The sequence below is a fragment of the Molossus molossus genome, unplaced genomic scaffold (genome assembly GCF_014108415.1).
Source record: "Molossus molossus isolate mMolMol1 unplaced genomic scaffold, mMolMol1.p scaffold_m16_p_11, whole genome shotgun sequence".
In the NCBI taxonomy this organism is placed as follows: Eukaryota; Metazoa; Chordata; class Mammalia; order Chiroptera; family Molossidae; genus Molossus; species Molossus molossus.
Genome location: NW_023425346.1, coordinates 37,383,690 through 37,394,507, shown reverse-complemented (window position 1 = coordinate 37,394,507; position 10,818 = coordinate 37,383,690). Strand labels below are relative to the sequence as shown.

The 10,818-nt window shown below is 33.1% G+C and overlaps 1 protein-coding gene across 2 annotated transcripts in view; it reads right to left on the bottom strand.

The window, feature by feature from the left end:
• Nucleotides 1–494: 494 nt before the first annotated feature.
• Nucleotides 495–10,818, bottom strand: part of KCNJ3 (potassium inwardly rectifying channel subfamily J member 3) — a 153,252-nt gene continuing 142,928 nt past the window's right edge. Inside the window, exon 3 of one of the 2 annotated variants that reach the window (XM_036254621.1) lies at nucleotides 495–1,128. In XM_036254621.1, coding sequence (XP_036110514.1) covers nucleotides 542–1,128 — 587 coding nt within the window. In that variant the 3' untranslated portion in view covers nucleotides 495–541. The remainder of the gene's footprint in view (nucleotides 1,129–10,818) is intronic. The other variant, XM_036254622.1, reaches the window with a different exon arrangement.

Genomic DNA, 10,818 nt, shown 5'->3' with positions numbered 1-10,818 from the left:
AACATGCACAAGAACTACAACTTTGAACAAAACATCACAATTTTATCAGATATATATGTATGTATGCATGTGTATGTGTGTGTTCATATATATGTGTGTATATGTATATAGCCTATATACATATACACACATATATATATATATAGTTTTATCGCCCTGAAAGGTATCCACTCATGTTTGGCTTAATTCATATGTTAGAAATGTCATGGAGAGTACCACCCTTTTAAATATATATATATATATATATATTTCCAGAATATACAATATAAATATACCATATATAAATCATGCCATAAAACTAAATGCAAAATTTGCACATTATTGCATGCATGATGTGATAATACATGCCCATTAATAAGAATCTCCGTGTGATGTCCTCCCTTCACAACTTTTGCGTTCTGCACAGTAGCAGTACTTGGGAAGTAAGGGTTCTCAAATAAGCATATCTGACTGTTCCAATTCCTTAAAGAGGATTACCTCATCAGCCAAATATTAGATTATTACTAAATCAAACAGTACATAATTTCTAAGAAGGTGTTTGTTATGTGAATCGATCAGAGTTCATTTTTCTTAATTTGGCTGGAAGATTCCTTTCCATTCTGGCTCCTCCCCCAGCCATCTTTTGAAGCTTTGGTGGCAAATCAGCCACTGACTGGCTCATGGGATCAGACAACATCTTGGTGGTTTTAGATACCAGTTTTTCTTCTGAGTTGCCAGGAACCGAGCTTATTCGTTGAAGTTTCATGGGCAAATCCCCTAAGCTGTAGGCTTTTTCTGAAGTGGTAGAACTCATCCTCAAGAGTTTTCTGGGGAAGTCTTCTCTTCCAGTCATTTTCTGCAGCTTAGATGGAATCTTTGTGCTAAAGTCATCTAGTCCATCTAAGCATTCCACAGAATTATGTCTTTCTTTGCTGTTAGTTATGGCTGGTGCTATTAAGGGGGACGACATAAGAAGCATTTCCTCCTGTTCTTTCACACTGTAAGGGGGGGTGGGTACTTCAAATGTTGTGTGAAACTGTGAGTAATCAACTTTAAAGAACCCTTCTTCTAAGGAAATTACAGGGAAAAAACGATGACCCCAAAGAACTTCATCTTCAGTGTATGATGTTCGAGCTTGGCAAGTCATCCCTACAAGCAAAAAGAAAATCCTTGATAAATTATGCATGGTGGGAGCACAGGCAAAGCTAGTTTGAACTAAGAAATTTATCTTGCTTTTTTATTTAAACTTTGGACTGTTGATATGAGTAGATAAGTAATAGAATATGTTAAGAGTTTCCATATAATTTGATAGCTTAGAGTCATATACTTTCTTCCCATGAAAAACACAGGGTGCTGTTACTTTCATGTTTAGAGGGTAATACAGCAAAAGCATAATCAATTGTTTATTTATCCATAAACCAAAATAGAAGAGCATTGAATAGTATCAACATGTGTCTCCCTAAGGAGATAAGAATAGAAATCAAAATCATTTTCTACCATTTAAGAAGCAATGTGATATATGAAACAAACATGCCTTTGAATCCACACATTACCACAGTGTAAACTTTAAAAAGATATTTAACTGGGCATCATTTTCCTATCCTGTTAAGTAAAATGTGGAAAATAACACCACAGAGCTGTTGTGAACATAAATACAATAACATGTAAAGAAATATAAAATGTGTTGTGTAATGTCTACATACAGTTTATGCTTATAAATGACAACAAAGGTAACTAACCCAAGTATTTGCTAAATAAATAAAAGTTGGAAATATTTCTATGCTGGATAATGGGAAGTCATTGTGGTGGTTCCATTCTTCTGGACCTTTAAGGCCAGAAAGAACTTTTGTTCAAGTTTTAGAATTCTATATACTAAAATCAATTCCATGTGATGTTTAAAGTTCTATTTCTGCTGTAAGAATCTCTGAAACTGATGCTGGGTATCAGATGTTAAATTTTGCATATAATATTGCTTGGATAGTTACCTCATGCTAGTCTGATTTACTCAATTGTGTTGTCTTCATAAATCATTTACTTAGAATTAGTTACTATTAAATCAGTCAGCTTTTGAATATTCATTGCATGAAGACTGAAAGCCCATGAATAAATTAAGAACGTATATCAAATTGCAGTCTTATATTAGTCAAAAAACACAATTTCCCTAAGTTGTAAAATTCACTACTTTCTTATACCTTTACTCTCAGACTTCTATTAGAGGCTATTATAATGTAAAATTATAGATAATTTTAAAAAATGTATCTCTTTATAATTGAGTGTAATTTAAACAATGACAGTCTTTCTTCTCTCATTTCACTTCTTCCTTTGTAACTTTATAAATTATTTTTATTGTATTTAAGCCTGGAATAGTTTGGATAAAGGGGTATTCTATCTTTTTACCCCTGACCAGTAATTATACATACCATACTTAAAATTAGATTAAAATGCATCATTAAAAACCTATCGTGAAGATAAATCATTTATTGATTCTTTCTAAAATATTACCTTATTATCCATTATATATCACCAAGGAATAAGTTGTCACCACTTATAATACTGTTTTTTTTTTCTAGAAAGTTTTAATATAAATTTATATAAAAAATAAATGCCTATCATATATCAGGCACTGTGTTATATGCTCTCTCTACATTATTTCGAATCCCCAGTATCATCCTGATATGAAAATATTTGTATGTCCATTTGTAACATAAGGAATATATTACCCAAACAGATTAAATCTCTTGATCGTCCTTGGGAACAGATCTAGGAAGCTTTAGAAAAAAATGTCAGTATTATTCTAATTTTGGGGGTTATTTTGTTGTTTTTATTTATTATGTTTGTTTTATTTTGTTAAGAAACCAATTTTAAACAATCTATTAATTTGTCATGGTGGAAATCTGATAGTGGCCAAATATCAGTCTTGATAATCAATATTATATGAGGAATAACACACGGAAATATTTATATATAAAGATAACAATATTAGTTCAAAAAGTACTTTGTAAGTATTTTAGACATACACACTGTAACATTTTGTATTTTCAAACAATTCTCTAGCCTCAGATTAAATATTTCATAAGAAAAAAGGTAAAGATCATCACTAATTTAGAAAAAATAAAAAAATATATTGCCTGATATATTTACTTGTTTTATTTTGAGAATTTAAATTATTTATTTATTTATTTATATTAATTAATTTACTTTTGTTACAGCTGTTTCTCCTTTTTCCCCCATTGACACCCTCCTCCCCATCCTGCCCTCCACCCTCATAGCATTGCTGTCTATGTCCATTGGTTACACATACATGCACATAAGTTCTTTGGTTTATCTCTTCCCTCCCCCCACAACAGCCCCCTCCTCTGAGGTCTGTCAGTTTGAACCCTACTTCTATGTCTCTAGGTCTATTTTGTTCATCAGCTTATTTTGTTCATTATATTCCACAATATTTTGAGAATTTTGAAGATTCAGCAAAACAACTAGAATAAATAAATATTTAGGTTCCTATCCAGTAATATTTAAATAATAAAAACAATAAGTACCCTTTATTTGTTTAATTAAGAATTATCCTTTAATTTATCTCCAGAAGCAATCATGAAGTATATGTAAAGATATCTTGTATATATTCAGTTGAAGTAAATTCAGGTCATGAATTTATTTAATTATTTCTAACAGTAGAGTAAACATTGAAACAAAATTTTTATACTATTGCCATCTTAGCCCACTTCATTTTAGTGACTTTTTATTCACATTAAGGAAAGAATATGAAATTAAAAATGAAAATAAAAATTAAAATTGAAATTAAAAATTCTTTCCCCATTATTTACCATTATACTGTAATACAGAGGGGAAAATGCAAATTTACACAATTATTAGGGTGCTTAAGGTACACTGACAAATGCAATGGAAAAAGGTTGTTCCAAAGGTTTGGTCACATAAAAACACCTATAGGCATTGTTACTAGAATGCCAGTAGATGTTTTTGACTGAAACATCAGGGGTTTGATTCTGCCACATGAAAGTACCTTTACTTCCTTCCATACCAAACTAATACTTGTGAGGCAAACATTTTTCTTTAAACATATTTTTTATTGTTTGTTTTTTTTTAGAGAGAGAGAGAAACATTGATGTGAGAGAGATACATCCATTGGCTGCCTCCTGCACGCCTCCTGCTGGGCATTGAGCCCCATACCAGGGTACGTGCCCTGACCGGGAAAGGAACCAGGACTTCTCAGTCCATGGCAGGATGCTTTATCCACTGAGCCACATGGTCCGGGTGTGAGGCAACATCTTTATATCATTCTAAAGTATATGAATTTGACTCCCAATCCCACTACTAAATAGCTTGTAAAAATTGCCTAAAGCTCTCTGAACCTCAGTTTCTTCTTCTACATAGTAGAGATAGCAATAGCCTCCCTTTAATGCTGTTGAGAATTTGAGATAAGTGAAATACACAGAACAGTGCCTGGTATTTAAGCAGAGCTCAATAGATTATGACTGCTGTTTTTATCCTTCTGTAGTGATCACTTGCAATTCCTGCTGTTCCTGGAAATTAGAGATATTGAGTTAATATAAAGAAAAAATTCTGACATATTAGTCATTTGTTCCATATGGGAAATATAGAAAATTAAATTTAAAAATCACTAGATATCACATAGCAATTCTCTTTGTTAAAATGGTCAATTAAACTTGTAAAATATAGAAAAAAGTGCATTACTTATATTTCCAACATCTAGGGTTTCTCAATATTTTCCACCTAAGTTATCTCTAGCATAATAGGAGAGGCAGAGTGTGAACTCTTGGATGTATGGAAAAGACCTGAAGCTGCTCAGCTGGTATGGATCAGGGATTGAGCATCGACTCATGCACCAGGAGGTCACTGGTTCAATTCCCAGTCAGGGCAAATGCCCAGATTGTGGGCCCGATCCCCAGTAGGGGCATGCAGGAAGCAGCCAATCAATGTTCTTTCTCATTGATGTTTCTATCTCTCTCACCCTCTCTCTAAAAAAATAAAATAAAATAAAAAAGGCCTGCAGCAACCTGAGTGACAAAATACATGATAACACTTTGGTAATTGTACCAAAAATATTTGCCAACATTTTCATCTTTGTTTCTTCTTCTGTTCCTTTTTCACTTTTATTAGACATAGGTACACAAATATCAGACATTCCCACTTAACAACATTACATTCTTTATACATGGTTTCACATCAGAATATTAATGTGCAATCAACCTACAGATAATTATATGAAAGCATTAGAAGCTGAACAACAGGAACACATCTATGATGGTCAATCTGCAGTTTAGACAATGTGCTAACATAACATGTAACTGAAAGACTATTCTGTTTTACAAAAATTATCCCAAAATAATGTTAAGAAAAAATACAAATTTCAATTGGGAAGATTTAAAGTAAATATAATTATGTCTTCCAAGAACATGTATATAACCTGGTATTCTTCCTCTAGAATGTATTATTTTATATTTCTTACTCTAATCCAATTTATTTTAAAATAACCCATGCTTGGACTCATAATTGCAAATGCCATTACAATAAAAATAAATGCAGGCGAATGGCATTATTCAAAGGGTACTATATGATGCATCTCTTAACTGGCAATGCAACTGTTTGCATGTTTTAACCAGATCCCAGACATGAACAAATGTGATAAAAATCAACATGAGTTTCTCTCTGTGGAAACTGGCAAAGCAACAGATGTTACAACTGGAAATAGCTGGGGCTTCTGAATTCTTAGATGAAAAACATTTTGTGGAAAAAAAACAAAACGATTTATTCTGTGAGCTGATTCATGGACAAAACGGCTGTGTATTATTGTTTAATCTAATTCACAGCCTCAGTGTGCCAATCTAAAATGACAGAGGCAATGTAGTTTCACCTCTTTATTTTTTATTTTCCTTTTCTTAATTCTGCCTTTACACCCTGCTTTTACGTCCATTTATTTAACTGAATTGAATGTTCATTCAAATAAGAAGCCTGAAAGCTTTTAAAATAAAGATGGCAAAGTGAGTAGTTATTTGACAAGGCCTTAATTAATCTTTCAGAATACTTCTCACTGAGTATATCCTGCTCAGGGATGAAACACATGTCACCTACATGAGGTGAGTAGGTGATGGTTAAATACAACATAACTAGGCCAAGAGGAATGTCTGAATTCAGTGACACAAACTATCAAACAATCAATGACTTCTGCACAGTGGAGGCTTTACCATAACCTTATTGTAGGAGTTTCTAATCGAAAGGCTGGGGGTGGGAAGAAGGAGGGACCTGGGGTAGAGGTAGGGGGAGAGAGAGGATTCTCCTACAATGGTGGTTGTGTTTCACCATGCATACACTAAACAGAGGGGAAAAAAGCAAATCCTCTTCAATTAAGTCACGTAATAAAAAATAATAATAATAATAATAATAGATAATATCACTATAGGGTTTACTATCTGCTAGTGTCTTTCTAAGCACTTTTTGCATGTTATCTTGAATCCTCACAACTCTGTAAATTAAGGCCTGATTGCACTGGTTTCATATGGATATTGTGAGGATGAGATGAGGTTAATTAACATACATAAATTGCATGCACAATAAATGTTGGTCATCTTCTTCCAGAAGAGTCCTTAAATACTGGCTATATGACTATTCTACACATTTCATTTATAAATACTTCACACCCACACACACAACTGCAAAATTCAGCCTAACAGTACATTGTTTTATTACTTAAATCTATTCTCTGTGTCTATTTTTTTCATCAACAGGGCAGTGATTTTTATAACTAAATTGACTAATAGCTTAGCACGCACAGCATGAGTTATATTACAAAGTAATTTTCTAGACCGCTCTATGTATTGCTCTGAAGATTATTGCATAAGGTCTGTAGCTGTTTCTTCCCTAAAGCATTTCCAAAATTTCACCCATTCCTCAAGATATAATAACTGTAAGGCTTACTTGGCATTCACTGCATAGTTTCTACTGTATAGCACTGGGCTAAACCCAAATATAAACTTTTTGAGAAAACACGTGATTAAAAAAAAAAATCTTGTTTATAAAACATAAAGACAGCCCTGGCCAGTTTGGCTCAGCAGTTAGAGTGTTGGCCTGTGAAACAATGAGTTATGGGTTCAATTCCAGTCAAGGGCACATACCTAGGCTACGGTTTGTCCCCGGCCCTGGTTACGGTCATGCAGGAGGCAACCAGTCGATGTGTCTCTCTCACATAGATGTTTCTCTCTCTCTCCCCTTCCCACTTTATCTGATGATAAATGGAAAAGTGTCCTTTGGTGAGGATGAACAAAACAACAACATAAAGACACTCTGCAAACCACTGTTCAATAATACTAACATTATATTTCCTCAGGGATATAGGTTGCAAAGCTGCTAAGAATATGTAAATTGCTTCCAGAAACTTCAGTTTTCAAATAGATGAAACCCCTTTAAAGCTCAACTTATTCTGCTCAGATAGACTTTAATTTTTTATTGTGTTTTGATTAATTTCAGAGAGAGAAGAGAGTGAGAGGGAGAGAGAGAAAAATATCAGTGTAAGATTCGACTGCCTCAGTCACATACCTGGACCAGGCAGCATCAAGACTACAACCTGGGCACGTGCCCCCACCAAGAATTGAACCCATGACCTTTCAGTGCACAGGACGACATTCAACCAACTGAGCCATATGAGCCAGGGATCAAACTTTTAGGAAGGACTAGAAGTTACTGGCATATAGTCAACCCAGTATTATCCTTTATTATTTACAAGCACTTGTTCTATAATGCGTTCTCATATATCAGTTTGCCTTATTGCTTAAGTTAGGTCAAAGAAATAAAAAAATAAACAACTAAACAATAAAAATTAGAAGGCAGGCCTGATTATATTTGTTAGAAAATAAAGTGTCAATAAGAATTTTAGCAACAAATATTTCAAATGGAATAGTTTAAGTTTTTAAGTTCTCGGAAGAACAAAAAAAGTAAAGTCAATTTTTAACCATGACCACTAGAACATGTTAGACTCACAAAAGGAATATAAGTGCAGGTGTCAGAAGAGGTGATGGCAAGTAGAACATCTGAAAGAGAATTCATGATCATACTGCTAAAAATATATTTGAATGACTTAGGAAAATATTAAGCAAAAGAACATGGACTTAAAACATAAAGTTAAGATTACATTTAATGAGTCTACTATATTATCTGGTAAAAAATAAAGGTTCAAGAATTGGTAGCTATAATAAATCATCATTATTATTATTGGGATTCCAATTAAAAAGCCATCTTAGATATATTTCAATTCTTTAGTGATCACCCAATTTCTTAGAATCAACTCAAAGTCAATGAAATAATTTTCAGCTTGTTAAGTTCTATTAATTTTATATAGACTATATTGTCTATACTTATTTGGAATATGAACAAAGGCCTATTAATACACACAATATGAACTGAGTCAAGTTTAGCATTGTCAACCTGATCTGCCCTGCACAAAGGTGACTAAATTTACAGTATCAACTACATCCCTCAAAATACAATTAACTTCTGCTGCACTACCTTTAGCTCTTCACTTCATGTAGAAGTATGGCAAAATTTTCCGAGTATGCTGTCAACTGACTATCATGCCCTTAACCTAACAACGGAAATGCTCCATTCTTAGCACATCTTTTCTCTTTTCCTTCATGGTGTCTATTAAAACATGTTTCCTTGCATTATTCATTATAGAATCAAAACATTAGCAACCAAAATGTATTCATGTTGTTGTTTTCTCTTGTAAAGATATGATTTTTTGCTTCCAAAATATCTTAATATTGTAGTTATAGTGTAACCCAATTACTGTTGGGGAATATCCCATATTATAAGACTGACAACAGAAAAGATATTTTTCTAAGGAAAAATGTAATAAATTTCTAGCTTAAAAGAAACAACATCTTTCAGACAACACTGGAATTTAATTATTTTGGAGAACATGATTCCTAGTCATAGAGAAGAAAACCTTTGAAACATTATGAAGCAATAACATATATGTCAACTTTAAAAAAAATGTTACATATAAATTACAACAATTAAATGTTTATGCCTGGCTGGTGTGGCTTAGTGGTTGAGCATCAATCCATGCACTAAGAAGTCGCCAGTTCGATTCCCAGTCAGGGCACATGCCCAGGTTGTGGACCCGATCCCCAGTGGGGGTCATGCAGAGGGCGGCCAATCAATGTTCTCTCTCATTGATGTTTCTATCTGTCTCTGTCTCTCCCTTCCTCTCTCTAAAATCAATAAAGAAAAATAAAATAAAATAAATAATAAATAAAATGTTTAGATTGATCCTTGTTTTTAAAAGATACTCCTAAAACTTTACTTTAAAATAGAAATTCATAACCACTTTATGTGGTATTATGGTTGAAATTCACAATTGAAATCCTAGCCTCTAATGTGATAATTATTAGAAGGTAGGGTCAAGTAACTTAAACTATGTGATATTTAAACAAAATAAATAAATCAATGTAAACAAGTCAATAGTAAACCCCCAAATTTATAGCATGCCTTCCTAGTTCCTTCAAAACCCAGTTCTAAATTACTATTACAGTTTTCTCTCTTCAAAAACCATTAACAATAATAACCATACACATGGTAAACAATACATGCTAGACCTTAAGTGTTTTCTACTATGCATTAACGTTATTGTATCATTGTCTCCACCACTCTATAAAGTATGTACCATTCTTTTTCTCACATAACAGATAACAATACTAACATATTAGGAGAAAAAATAGTTTGTCCAATGTATTATGACAAGAGATGGTTGCAGTCAAGATATAAACTCAAGCTCTCCAATTCCAGAGCCAGCATTTTTTTTTTTTTTTACCTCTATGCTATTCTACTTCCATTTTCTTGAATGAACAATTTTCCCATTAATAACTATTGTTTTCCATGCACGTTACTTGGTCCATGCTGTTTAAACTGCTTGAAATATCCTCTTCCATCTCTCCACCCACTGACATAATTCTTCATATTCAAAGCTCATATTCTATGAATTTATTTTAATGTATTGACTTTTAAATATATCATTGTCATGCACACACATTCACATGCACAGGTACACACACCCACCTTACTCACCATCTAGGAACTGTACATACCTGTACATGACACACATAATTAAATTCAATCAGTAATAATACTTAACACTTATTAACTTATGAAATATCTTCATTCTGCCAGGCACTCTTCTAGGTGTTGAATTATAAGGTGTTGTGGCAATAGAACAAAGGATGAGTCCTTTCAACCTCCATGCTTAAACCTAGTCTTGAACATGAGTAGTAGTCAGCCACACAGTTCATATTCACAACATGAGAAAAACACATTCTGAAGTGAGGACAGACATTTATACACATTCTGTTGTACAAAGGTACAACCAGTTGTACCTGAGTTTAGGATTTAGTTCCAAGTTGTTCATTCTTTGCAGTTAAAGAAGCATATTGCATTAAGAATAAACGTCTTAAGGTTTATTCTTGGAATCTCTAGTATTTAACACTGTGCCAGGTATTAGATGCTCATTAAACTCTTGGGGAGAGACAGGAGGAGGAATGGAGGAAGAGGAAGAATGGAAAGGTTAAAAATGTATGTGTAGAAGAAGTCAACTTCTATATACATTAGTAATCTATGTACCAGGAATGATTGTCACTGGCAAGGCATATAATTATTAATAAAATAGATATCTGTAACATGTCCATCTTGATTATTTTCTATGCTTTCAAGGTGATAAGCTATTAATAAATTCAACCTATAAACTCCCAAACTGGCTATAAAATGTCTAAAATAAAAGCTTATTTTGATTAGTAGAGTAGGGGAGAAATTATCTAA